This window comes from Acanthopagrus latus, chromosome 22 (genome assembly GCF_904848185.1).
Source record: "Acanthopagrus latus isolate v.2019 chromosome 22, fAcaLat1.1, whole genome shotgun sequence".
NCBI classification, from domain to species: domain Eukaryota; kingdom Metazoa; phylum Chordata; class Actinopteri; order Spariformes; family Sparidae; genus Acanthopagrus; species Acanthopagrus latus.
The window spans coordinates 15,012,255-15,026,545 of record NC_051060.1 but is presented as its reverse complement, the minus strand read 5'-3'; the positions used below and the strand labels follow the sequence as shown (position 1 = coordinate 15,026,545).

The 14,291-nt window shown below is 42.4% G+C and overlaps 1 protein-coding gene across 7 annotated transcripts in view; it reads right to left on the bottom strand.

Annotated features, from left to right (window-relative positions):
- utrn (utrophin) overlaps positions 1–14,291 on the bottom strand; it is a 185,651-nt gene that overhangs the window by 27,890 nt on the left and 143,470 nt on the right. For all 7 annotated transcript variants that reach the window (XM_037085455.1, XM_037085454.1, XM_037085459.1 and 4 more), the window contains 4 exons: positions 13,567–13,724; positions 9,293–9,459; positions 6,858–6,969; positions 2,597–2,733 (listed from right to left, as the gene is read on the bottom strand). In XM_037085455.1, the coding sequence (XP_036941350.1) occupies positions 2,597–2,733; positions 6,858–6,969; positions 9,293–9,459; positions 13,567–13,724 (574 nt within the window). The remainder of the gene's footprint in view (positions 1–2,596; positions 2,734–6,857; positions 6,970–9,292; positions 9,460–13,566; positions 13,725–14,291) is intronic.

Genomic DNA, 14,291 nt, shown 5'->3' with positions numbered 1-14,291 from the left:
GAAAAGATCTCTGTGTTTCGCTGCAATTCCTCTGCTTTTAGGGACATTTATCAGGCAGGCATCTCTGCATGAGTCATTTCTCAGAGAGGAAGGGAAGTGAGAATAGAGCTATGGGGGCGACGAGGAGGAGGAGGAGGAAGGGCAAGGATGGGAGGGATGAAAGCGGGAGTGCAATCCATCTGACGGACGACTGTGTGCAACTCGATGTCGGGTAGAATCTATCGCAAGTGAGTCACTGTGAGCTCACGCATGAACGTCTTTGAGAGCTTCTGCTGCTCACAGGATGCGAAACTTCAGAGCTCAAAAGTAAGGGAGTGTGAGCAGGAGACGTCAGAAGGTAACATTAAGGTTAACCGAGTGATGGCCTAATCCGAGTAATATAAAACATACTAAGTGGCAGCAGAAAGGAGACAATAGATAGACTTGTAAAATGTAGAAAATATGTCAAAAAGAGCTGAACAGTCTCAAAGCACAAGGGACAAGTGGACTGATACCCGGAAAAAAGGACCACAACATAGACGCATATTCCAGAAGCCGCCTGGATGGTCTGCATAACGCGGGCCCAGTATAATGGCTCTCCAGGGGGATTTATGGTTAGCAGGAGCAGGTACATAAATCAGACCAAGTCGCTGGGGGGCAGGTGCTGCAGACTGAAGATCTACAGTGCAGCAACGGCACCTGGTAAAGACCGCACCGACAGGTAAATAAACACATAAACTGAGCGGGGAATTAACACTCCCCACATACACAGGCAGGTACGTGTGTGTGAATGGGTGTCAGGCAGAAGACTTTTCATACTTCTCATAACCTCGGGCCTGAGGATATTTATGACGGAGCGAGAGATTTGACAGTAGGATACATTTAGAGCGGCACTCCATCAATTTTGCATGTCAAACTCATTCATTGGTAGCACTACTCAGCCTGTGAAAGCTGTTTTATAAAAAAAAAATATATATAAGACCTGACTTCAACGAGCAGGGAGGTTCAAATGAAAAACAAAGATAGAGTCAGGATGTCTCCATTCTTGATTGAATCTGCGCTTTGCAATGTTATGGACGTGCAATGAGAAACCGATTTAAAATGCAGTTTAATAATTTTTTCACAAGCATTCCCATTTTCAAATACGTGAAATATGAGATGTGACAGTAAGTCTTAAGTTATCTTTCGTTATTACACTGAGTATTCAGGAGGCGGGCCTTAAAGAGACAGGAGCTAAAACAGAGCGTTTCAGACAGAGGTTGAATACAGTGCTGCAGCACTGGACTGTATGAGAAAATTAATGTGTTTTTCTGAACATTAAAGCCTGTTAACTTTCTAATAGTAACCCAAAATGAACATATGAACCTAAAACAGAGCACAATATGTCTCCTTTAAGATACACTGTATTGCCAAAAGTATTTGCTCACCGGCTTTGACTCGCGTATGAACTTAAGTGACATTCCATTCTTAATCTATAGGGTTTAATATGACGTTGGTCCACCCTTTGCATTTATAACAGCTTCAACTCTTCTATGAAGGATTTCCACAAGGTTTAGGAGTGTGTTTATGGGAATTTTTGACCATTCTTCCAGAAGCGCATTTGTGAGGTCACACACTGCTGTTGGACGGGAAGACCTGGCTCTCAGTCTCCACTCTAATTCATCCCAAAGGTGTTCTGTCGGGTTGAGGTCAGGACTCTGTGCAGGCCAGTCAAGTTCATCCACACCAAACCCTCTCATCCATGTCTTTATGGACCTTGCTTTGTGCACTGGTGCACAGTCATGTTGGAACAGGAAGGGTAAGCGTTCCTTTCACTGGAACTAAGGGGCCAAGCCCAGCTCCTGAAAAACAACCCCACACCATAATCCCCCCTCCACCAAACTTTACACTTGGCACAGTGCAATCAGAAAAGTACCGTTCTCCTGGCAACCGCCAAACTCAGACTGAGTTTCTCCATCAGATTGCCAGATGGAGAAGCACGATTCGTCACTCCAGTGAACGTGTCTCCACTGCTCGAGTCCAGTGGCAGCATGCTTTTCACTGCATCCGACGCTTTGCATTGCACTTGCTGATGTATGGCTTGGATGCAGCTGCTTGGCCATGGAAACCCATTCCATGAAGCTCTCTACGCATTGTTCTTGAGCTAATCTGAAGGCCACATGAAGTTTGGAGGTCTGAAGAGACTGACTCCACAGAAGTTGGTGACCTCAGCGCACTGTGTGCCTCACCATCTACTGACCCCGCTCCGTCATTTTAAATGGCCTACCACTTTTTGGACGAGTTGCTGTGGTTCCCAATTGCTACCACTGACAGTTGACTGTGGAATATTTAGGAGCGAGGAAATTTCACAACTGGACTTGTTGCACAGGTGGCATCCCATCACAGTACCACGCTGAAATTCACTGAGCTCCTGAGAGCGACCCATTCTTTGACAAATGTTTGTAGAAACAGTCTGCATGCCTAGGTGCTTAATTCTATACACCTGTGGCCATGGAAGTGATTGGAACACCTGATTTCAATTATTTGGATGGGTGAGTGAACACTTTTGGCAATATAGTGTAGCTTAGCTAATTAGACTTGAGCTTTGGTGTTTTTCATAAAAAACTCTGTTACATACGTTTCCATGTTGTCGCCCTCCAGAACGGTCTGGACTGGTAGGTAACCTAGCCGAGGATGTTTGGCGAAGTACTTCTTCGATCGGAATTTGTTCTTCAGCACTTTGGTGAAATCACGCATGTCCTCGCCCGATGTCGTCTGTGAGAGAGAAAAAGAGACGGAATGAGTTTCTGTTATTTTATTTATTGGTGTGGGTGTGTGTATGTGTGTCTGGACGTTTTTTTGCATTTTCTCCTGTGCACCCATAAGCAGTGCACGCATTTGTGCGGAAGAGAATGTGTTTTGTTAATTAGATACTTAGCGAAGGTGTTCCTCCTGCAGAAGTGGTTTCTGCCTCGCAAGCAAACAACAAATTACCACAACAGCCTGACCAGAGGGGGAGAAAATCCCTTCGCAGAGGATTCAGAAAACCACCGCCGAATGCACAAACACACACACAGAAGCACACGCAGAAAAATGTACTACTCCCATAGTTGACAGATAGGCGTAAATGAACAGACTCTATTATAGTTCACTTGGCTTATTGACTAATCCACATAATTTAAGACACTATCTTAAGCAAACCAACAGCAATTACAGAACAATTACCCAAAAGCTGGAGGAGAAATTGTTTACGTTCACGTGTGAATTAATGAACCTGTTCTTTATTCTTTTTTATTCTTTTATTTTTTGCCTTAGATAGATAATTAGATAGTGACAATACGGATTTAGACAGGAAACAATAAAGCCTTAACTAGATAGTGACAATGTGGATAGTAAGCAATAAAAGATAAAGAGATAAAAAGGGGTTTACACATAACAACTAAGTTTCCTAGCTGGAATCGAATTGTTGAAGTTGTCTGCTGTGCATCGTAGCCACAGGGCCACAAAGACGGCCCCCGATGTACTGTGACAACAAAACGATGCTAGACGCTTCAATCTCACCCCAACCCAAACAACATCAGTGCTTAGGAAAGGGAAAAACATTGAAATTACAGTTATCAATACAGAACAACACCAAAATTTGGCACAGAGCAGAGCGACGAAAGCGCCAGTCCTATATAAATGAAAACTAATAAGAAAAAGCAATATTGTGGCCATAAAATAAACAATAAGACAAATATTAAAGAACAAATTCTACTGAATGACCGCACAGAGCCTCACAAAAGCTGATATCAATCTATAAACTGTTCAACCAAAACTGTTTTTTTGTAGCATCATTATTCAATATAGACTTGATATTTTCAAAGGTATAAAACTGTAACACAATTTGGTTTGAGCACGGGGGAGACGGGCGAATACAGTTATGTATGATGTTGATGTTTCTGAAGGAAAAGATAAAAATAAAAACGAGAAAAAAATAAGACTTCAAAGATGTCTAATAAAGTTGAGTTCAACTGCGGGCTTTAAAATGACAAAATAAGCTGATTCAGAGGAGTTTCTAGTGTGATTTCCCTCTGGCATGAATAGCAGATTTGGGTCTCAGTACATCTAACAGCTTTGAACCGCTAGATTTGAGTCATTTCCTACCAGTCTACAGTACCTTTCGGATCAATACAGCTCTGGGAAGTTGGAAATGTTTATAAACAGCAGGCGCTACCGGAGCTTTCCAAGGCTTTTCTTACTTTTGTTCCGCAGCCATTCCACTATCGATCTCTCTGTATTGTCTCGACTTAAGGTCATTGTTTGAGTTGTTGCGCCAGTCTGAGGTGTTTGGCACTGTGTAGCAAGTGGCCCTCAATAATCTGCTTGTATTTGGCTCCGTTCACTGCGCCTTTTATCGTCGCATGTCTTCCAGTTGTTTGCGCTGGAAAGCCTTGCAGACTGCCGTCACAGGCTGTTCTTCACAGCCCTTCACGTTGCGACTGCGTTTTGGCAGACACGGAGCTCAACATTATGGCCGATAAGTTCAAGTATCCATTTAATCAGTTCATACAATCTTTGATGTCCTTTTGTCAGTTTTAGACAAGACACTTTTGCAGCTTCAAGGCTGCTGTCACGAGTCTCTCTTTTCTGCTACACACACCAGACGTCTGTCGCGCTGATCATTATTCCTCCTAGCGAGATCGGCATTCATGGTTTTAACAGCAATGAGAGAATAGAGGAGTCTAATAAAGTCCTTTTGACGTCTCTAATAGATGCCTCTAAAATAATGCAGATGAACACAAATCAAAACTGTTTCATTATTTACAGGACTTGAAAAATACACACTTTCATTTCACAGTAATCCACTTTGATTCTACGACGTGCTGTAACATTACGTAGAGAAGTAAAGAGAAAAGTTGAATCCTCTCTGAGGTCACTGTTTATTTCTCCCTCTCAAACAGTTGTTGATCAGTGAACTCTCAAGTGATTAACGTACCCTATAGCTGCGTAAGCACAAGTGTATGTTGCTGCAGCAAAGCTGAAAATAAGAAGATGTCTTTTCCAAAGTCAGGGCAGGCAGCTGCTGGGCATCTTAACTCAGGGAAGAATGATCACTAGTCCCTAAAGCTGCTCCTCCAAAGTCAATATCTATCCCATTTGCAAAATTGAAAAAGCAAATTAAAAGACAGAAATGAGAAACGTCTCCACTCCAGTCACTCAAAGTTTGACGTTAAGCAATATCGAATTGAGTTGGCCCTCAAGTATGCGATCCTAATTGAGAAAGAGAGCTATGTTCAATTTCGCCAAGCTCCCCCCTTTCTAATATTCTTCTCTCCAAGTAGTAGTAAAGTGAAATATTGCTTTCTGGCAGAAATGATAAAAAAGACGTCAGAGAGCCATGAGTATTCTGCCATTTGTCCGTGTAAATTTAAATCAGACTTCTGTCAGGGGGGTTGATCCTGGAACAAGTTGAAGAAATCAACTGCATGGGAAGTAGAGGCAGGAGTAATGTCAACTTGGATTAATCACAGTGAGAGGATAAAAATCTGTTTACACAGGCACATAATAGGAACTCATTTCCCAGCTGTGGACAAAAGGCCAGTGCCCACGAGGTAAATCAATTCAATATTAGGGCCGAGATTTGGTTCTCGGTTCAGGCAAGATGTAAACTGGTGTTGGGTTCGGAGTCAGAATGCATTAGTTATGGTTAAGGTTGGGGTTAAGACATCTTTTTGACAATCTTGTTCACGGCGTTCTCTGTAGTTTTGGTCTGTTTTTCCTGGTTTGGCCTCAAATTAAGATGAATCTTAAAGGATAAGTTCACCCAAAAATTCCCTCATCAGTTCAGTCATTATCTTCTCAAAACCATACAGTTCACCAGGCACAATTCAAGTCTCCAGAAGCCAAAAGATCGCAAATTGATTGGAGAAGACGTTATTTACACCCCTATTTAACCTGAAATCTTCACTGCAGCTGCAAAGCTAAAAGGGTAAGCACGCATCCCGTCTGAAGTGTATACACGACATCAACTGTGTAAAGATTGTAAATAATTCATTTTCAAATCAATTTGAGATCTCGGGGCCTCCGAAGACTTGGATTAGGGCAGACAAGCTGCATAGAGACAATTTTTTGTTTGTTTTTGACTGTTTTCCTTCATCTACTTCAAGTTTTTAGGAGAAAGCTGCAAGACTGTTTTGCTGTGAAGCTCCATCAATATTGTTTGTTCTACAGAACTTCACCTTGCTTTCCACAGGCATGGGGGTGAGTAGATAATGACTGAGTTTTCATTTTGGGGTTATCTTTTCCTTTAAGGGGAATCCTAATCTTACAAAGTACAATCTTTTCAACAGTAAGGAGCTTCCAAATCTGTGATTACAGTTTAGGAAAGGCACACTCCTGTTTCAAACCACACAAAGAGAGGTCCACAGAGACTCACAGTTTTTCTGAGTTTGGTGTGGAAGAACTTGACTCAACCCCATTTGATCTCAGAGCCCTGACCTTTAGGATTAATCTGAATGCAGACTAGAAGGTCTGAGTGGGCATTCAGGCTTCAAAAATAACATTAAATAAAAGCAAGGGGCTGGGGCTGAATTGGTGGCTTGCTCATTCTAGCGAGACAATCAAAACTTAGACCACGGCAGGTACAAAATATCAGTACATTTAAAACATCAACATGTGTTCGGTGCAAGGTAATAAATTCAAATTGAAAATCAGCATAAATGTGTTTCTGTAATAGCCAAAGTCTGCGAGTGTGAATGCCTGTGCTTTCATTAAATGGATGAGCGGAGTGTGCCAGCACGTGGAAAAGAGATATGAGGTGAGGTGCTGAACAATGTGTCTGTGACTGTGTGTGTGTGACTGTGTGTGTGTGTGTGTGTGTGTGTGTGTGTGTGTGTGTGTGTGTGTGTGTGTCTCACCGGTGTGCAGTACTCCACCATGGGGTAGTTGAGCTTGTGGCCCTTGGCGGTGCGCCCAGAAAAGAAACAGCTCTGACACACGTCGTAGTTGAAATGCTTCAGACTGCGATACCTGGAGAGTGAGAGAAAGCCGAGGAGAGAAAGGGAGGTGGAAAGTGAGATAAGTTGAGCTGGGAGTAGAGTGTGTGGATTTCACTTTCATGTCCTCAGGGTGTGAGTGTGTGTGTGTGTGTTTGTGCGAGCGAGCACACATGTAGCTTCGACAACATGACTCATCTCCAGGCTACGCTGGGGCCTTCTGGAGAGCTGTCAATTTACACTGTCACTCAAACACACAATCCTCCACATGCACATGTTCACACACACACACACACACACACACACACACACACACACACACACACACACACACACACACACACACACCGTTCTCAATATGCTGACAGTGTGACAGACAGTTGGATTTCCACCAAAACACAACATCGTGACAACAACCGTTGTCGATGTTGTCCTCAGCAGCGGCTGTAGCCACAAAGCCATTTAACAGCTAAATTGAGACAGGAGCCATTCAGACATAATAGCTTAAGTCTTTTATCTCTCTCTCCTCTCTGGCTCTCCCAAGGTTAGCTGACTGATGAGCTACGGGAGGGTGCCATATATCAAAAGGATGCAACCGCGCACACGACACCACACAGTCAAACGTGCTATTACCTGTGGACGTGCGGCATATTACCGCAAGAAGGGGGCGTTAATTCACCTTCACAGCAGGAGGTGCTGAGGATGGCAATTGACTAATGAGTTGATCCACACGTGACTTTGGTAAATACTGGGACTTACTTTAGCTGACCATCAAGCCACTTCTCTCTAACTTTAAGCTATTTCAACCGTTCATGTTCCTTTCACCTAATTATTTCAACTTGTTACATAACCTTCACCCAACTATTAAACCATTTATCTATTTTAGCTCCCTATTTAACCCTTTCTGTGCTACTTTTAGCGATCTCTTTTGACCGTATGACTCTATGCATCACTTTAAACCCACTATTTTACTGTAAAACAATTACTGTCAGCTGATTATTCCATCTGTTTATCCATTACTTTTGAGCTTTTAGCAGTAGCACATGCTGCTAAGGTGTTGACTAAGATTAGTGGGAGGTATAGTATGTACTTTGCAGTCAGCTCAATGCAGCTGGTACAGTAGCTGGTCATCGTGGCCATATATTTACAAAGCACTGGTACCCACTAGTCCAGTGGGTGTGCAGTCCAGAGTCCAACGATTTTAAAATACAGGTCAACAAGCAATTTTCTAGCATTAGTTCTAAAGAATTCACATTTTACAAACAGCATCAAGGCCCTTTATCGTGCCAGCATTTTGTGGCACAGGCCATTAAGTGGAGTTATGGCTGGCAGGAACAACAATGCACATAAATATGTAAATGTGACATATTTTGGAGAAGTATGCTTCACTGCACAGGGAATGGTGCATGTTAAATGTTCCTTGTTAACTGTCACACTAATTTGATGCGGTTAGGTTTACATTTATCACATGTAATCATATCTGCTGACACGTTAAGCTTTCAGACGTTCCCGTGTACTATGCTTGTTTGAAACAAGCTACGGCTACGTACAAGACAAAAAAAAAAGAAATCTACAAAATGCCTGCTATGCATTTTCCCCTCCTCTTTCACTCTTGCTCCCTGCCTCGCCTTCTCTCCATCGCTCCCTCTCATCGATCAATGACAGAACGTGGGAGACGTGTGCTTCATCAAATGTCTGACTGCATTTCTCTTTCTGCTGGCAAAGCAAGGGATGTGAAAGGGACAATCCTGCCACCCTACTTCACTTGCCGTGTTGTTACCCGTATCTCCACCCACAGAAAAAAAAGCCTATTCCTGCATAGGTGTGAAAACTGTCAGCAAAAAAAACAACAACAAAAAAAAACGCAACAGCTGTTGAACAGGGACACACATCCTTCATAACCTGTTGGGCTAAGTGAAGATCAGGAGCCAACTGAAACAAAGGCAGGTGTGCATGGGTGTGTCAATCCTGCAGAGTATCAGAGGGTGGTCTGTTGGATTGTTTGCCAGCCATTTGGCTCTTTGTGAACTTTGTGAATGTGGCTGTAGTCCGTATGTTTGTGTGTATGGGCATGTTTCCTTTTTTTAACGTGTGTGTGTGTGCACGCGCATGTTTCATTGCGAACCTCCGGATGGTATTTAGTCAGTGGTGTATCAGCTGTTGACATTTAGATAAATGCCTGCCCTCCAGAGCAGATCTGCCCTTTATGCTCAACCAGGAGAGAACAACACAGAACGCTGCCACATTTAGCGCTTGTGTGAGTGCTTTGTTACATGTTCCACACTTGTCACTCTAGCTTGTGTGCTACAAAAATCTTGAAATAAATGCTGAATCTAAAGCGAGAATGTGTGTTTTACCTGAAGCCAACAATGGGACACTCCTTGCAGATGTTGCACTTGGCCTGATGTTTCGCCGTCTCTGCGGCAGCCACTCTGTGCAGGACGGGAAGCCAAACCATCGACTGTGGCTCCAGACGCATCCAATCAACAAACTGCCTGGGCTCCAGCTCCACCTTATTGTTCACCTGGGCATAAAAAAAGGCAGCGCTGGGAGTTAGGAGCCTTTAAATCAAAAGTTTAGCAAGCACATGAAGTTTACAGCTTCTATTACCAAACAGAGACGATGAACTGAACATGATTAAGAAACATGCACGACATCAGTTGCAGAAATGAAAAAAAAAGGGCTGTAACTCTCTGCTTGTTACCAAAAGCCTAATAAAGATGCAGACACATTTAAGATGACCATACATATTAAAGCAATGGTTCCCTCAGAAGCATTACAGCCTTGAGTTGTGGACCAAGACGAAATACATTTTATGAGCTCTTTATTCATGTTTATTGGTTGAAATATCTTACTATAAACTTTGATTGATTTTAACACCCTCACTGCCCTTGTCGTACACGCCCATGGCTTTGCTGTTAGCTAACAGCCATAATGCCCCTGTGCAAGTAGCTACGTAAAACACCCACAGTCTCCTACTCTTAACTGCTGCTTTGAACTTGTGGAGGTGTAACTGTTTATGTCACTTTAAATTCTCTCTATGAGAACAATTTCTGCGAAAACGTAATGACAATAGTGTCAACAATCCTACGGAAATAGAACGAGAAACATTGCAGGACATGAAAAAAAATGTTCACAAGGAACATCACTGTTCAGCTGCAGATTATAATGAGCCTGCTGGAAAAGCCAACGCGGGCTGAGAAGCTTTGACATGGCTGTTGTTATCGCTAAACAAATCAAAGACGACCTTTCCATCATCCCTGACACACAAAAAGGGCAGCAAATGCAGCAAAGGGCTGAATATATTTGAAAATAAGAGGAGAGAATAATCAAAAGGAATGCTTGTGCTCCCTTGATCCCTTCCTGGGGCTTATGGTGCCAACGACCGCATAGTGTCTCAATTTTATTAGCATATCCTTCTGAAAGTAAATGAGTGCTAAAAAACAAAAAAGAAGCACATTCCAACTGGAAAATTGAAAAAATGGATCAGCTTTTTCTTTTCTATTTCAATGTGTGCAGTTGGCTCTAATATTTACCATTGAGCTTTGGTGTGACATAAGGTTAAATGTTAAATTTGTTCAGAGAAACAAACATAGAAAAGCTGGGATCAAATATTTAGTTTAATTTGAAGTCATGAAAGGATTCGTATTTAAAATGTGCTAACTAAAGACTTTATTTCATAAGGTAAGTTCCTATAAAGTTGCCTGTCTTTAGACAACATGGAACATTTGAGAGGTTGTGGATCAATAACAGAAAAGCATATGTTCTTAAAATGACACGCAGCCTTTAAGATCACCTTGTAAAATACATCTCAGGTAATGGGAATCATTGATTATAATGTTAATGTATGATTTATGTGCATTTTGAAAACCGTAAAAAGGTTAATTAAATGTGGTTCCTCACATGGATTAAAGTGCACTGGTTGATGGGTGAGAATGCTGCCAAGTTAAACTTTCACAATGATGACTTTTCTCAAATCATTTTTAAATCCTTCACCCTTCTTTTTGACCTTCCCCTGAACAATCACAGTACTTTCCTATCTCTCTTTTTCGCATACTGAAGTCTCATCTTTGCCTCCCCACCCTCCTCCCTGCCACATAGTGGCAGATTTACAGCACTTACAGATTAATTACTGCAGAGAGGAGATGGCTGAAAGGATGGCTAGATAGACGGATGGATGGGTAGATGAAGGAGACTGACAAAGGAACAGTGAAAGAGGCCGTATTTATGGCGGCGCGACTCGCTCATCGCAGCCCCATTAAAACAAATGGACTGGGTGACTGCACCGTCACTGGCGGGGCAGGCGAACACACAGGTGGCACAGCGCTTTGCTTGTACATGTGTGTGAATATGCGAATGAGAGAGAAAAAGTGTGTGCGCATGTGTGTCACTTTCTACCTGCCAACTTAGTTCGACGACTGAATGATTAATGTCCAACTGGACCGCAGCTGGCACAGCAACTCATGATTGAGTCTGTGGGCAGTTTGTGCGGTCTCACCTCTATGTGTGCATGTGTGTGTTAATAAGCCATAAAGAGGGTGAATTGTAGGCAAGGTGTTTGCATTTTTTCGAGTAGAAATAGGATAGATACAGTACGGTCTGAAACCACCTCTCTCTGCTATTACGAGAGGCGCTGCACATGAAATCTGTGAAATTTATAGCTTCCTAATTTTAATGTTTGGCTCCCATTTATGACGGCCGATGCACAAGCCAAGGGAAAAAAGGAGTGAGAAAAATGAAAGTGATCCCGAGGGGATGAAGGCATCATTAAATGCCAGTAACGTCCAGAGATAAACCTGGGGAAAGTGGTTAGCTGGCCGCAGTAAAACACTAGAGGACAGCCAGCAGAGGACCGGAGGCCATTCGAGGCTTCATGGTTGGTCAGTAGAGCTTAAAGATTGAGGCAATTTGACAGGATTGAGAGAGGCAGGTGTTAGTTATCTGGAAAACGTAAAGGGGACTGAGGTGTTTAATGACAATTAGCTCTGGGAGGAAGCATCGAAAGTTAATCTCTTACAGTATTGATCACTTGCCAAAAGATATTACCAGCACTGTTTCCAACTCTTTATATACTAACCAATATCTAACCAAACTTTGATTACTGTTACTCCAACACCTTTACATGTAAATAAGGATTGACAAACCCTTGTGTGAATTTGAAAGCCAGTGCAGAAATGTTGGCAGATATGTTGATACAATGCAGTGGCACAGTCATAAATTCGGTTTCTGTGACGCTTATAATGTTCAGCTTTTGGAACACCGTAACTAATTTGTGTTGATTTGTTAAAAAAGGTTTCGTGCAAGAAATATTCTTTGGGTAAAAGTGGAAAATTAGCCCATTTTTCTCGTTATCTTTAACCTGCAATAGATACAAAATGTCTGTGACTCTTAAAGGAATAAACATAAAACATGGACATAAACATAAAATGTTGGGTGAGGTTGTAGGGATATATATGAAGAATGGATTAATCAATTACTCCCTGGGAACATCACACCGAATCAATTATATTTTGGAAAGCAAGAGCTGGACTATGTCTACATCATCGATGCCAGGTCAAATGCAGCTAAAGTGGATGGTCAATTTTTCTGCGCTACATGTTGATGTATGTGTGTATACAGATTACTGAATATATGTTGTTTGTGTGGCATGAAGGAGTTTATAAACTTTAATTTCATTATGCAACTGAGTTCTATAATGACAACAAATCACCTTGAAAAATTGTCAAATATATAATACATACAGTGCATTCAGCAGATTTTATACATAACCTATTAAGAGATCTACATCTCACAAGAGAAAACTGCTCTGCGGTGATGGAGAACCAGCAGATGTTCAAGAGGCTGATAGTCCTGGAAAAATGCCCACAAACTCTGTGCCTGGAGACGGTCTACCACCACCAACAGTCAAAACACCTGACAATGCCCAGAAAATGTTGATATGCCATTTTTCTTCAACACAAGAATGAACAGAAATCTGCAGGCCATTTTGAGTTGAACTGTTTCCGCCTTGTTTTGCCCTTGTGTTTGCAAGTCCTAACTTTAAGGAAACTAATCAAATATCTGTCACAATTTCTCAGAGCTCAAAGTGACATCTTCAAATGGCGAGATTTGTTTGACCAACAGACTCATCATTGTACTCTCACAGGGAACTAAGAAAGCCAGCAACAATCTATATTTGTGAGGCTAGAAGAACTACTTTTTAAACAACTTTAAAAACTTTACATGACCAATCAATTATCAAAATATTTGCAGAGTATTTTATAGTTAACTGTACTTAAATGCACTTGACTTGTCTTTCTCTCATCAATCTCATTTCTGAGTGTGACTTCATCATCATATCCCACATAAAGTGTTTTTCCTGCTAATAGGTTATTAAGCATGACCTTATTACGATGAGAAAACAAGGATTTTGATCTGTGTTGCTAAGCATGCATAATTTTTTAATATATCTAGTGGTAACACAGGGCCAAAATAGCATTCCAAAGAGATTGCTTCCCTTTGCCTGTAATCCATTTGGTATTAAGAACATTATGTGATTACTCAATCCCTAGCTTATATGCTTATACAGTTTATTTTTGATTTGTGTATAAGCTGTAAGTCCATTTCTACATGCTTCTATATGTGAACATACGTGCTGGAAGCAGCTCCGAACGCTGGGCTCGATGTTGGAGCCCCCGAAGGCGGCCACCTCCCCCAGCTGCTTCGGGATCTGGATGGCTTCATGTAGCAGCAGACCGAGCTGCCTCTGGTCACAAGTGTCACCTGCTGATGCTACCTGGCTGAAGAGGTCTGAGTTTGGGGGGGGTCGGGGGGGTTGGAGGTGGTAGAGAGAGGAGGCAGAGAAAGGGAGAGAAAAAGTCAAAGCATGTAGGTGACATTTAAAATAAAGGATTCGAGTATAAATAGAGGCAGAGGGAGAAGGTGTGACGGCAAACCAGGAGTAGGGGGGAAGTGCTAGTGTGTGTATGTGTGGGATTTGGTCGGGAGAACGGAGAAGAAATCAGGGACAAGGATTCATTTTTGAATCTTTCTTCTGTCATCTCTCTCTCCCTGCCTCCAACTCTCCAGCCAGAGATTGACAGAGCTGTAGTGGGCATGGACACATGCCCGGTGACAAGCATGCTCGCCCAGTTAACACATTGACAGCGTTATGTTCTAGATGAAGCTATGAGACATCTCCAGAGCTCACGCACACACTGAGCAAAGACAGCAGAGAGGGTAATGCGGAGAAAGAGGGGAGGACGAAACGAAGGGCCTGACAGGTCTTTCTGCTCCACTTGCAGCTGACTTTGATCTCTGTGTGAGGCCTGGCCCCGACACCAGCGCCGGTTATGTGTGTGGTGCGGTACATGCAAA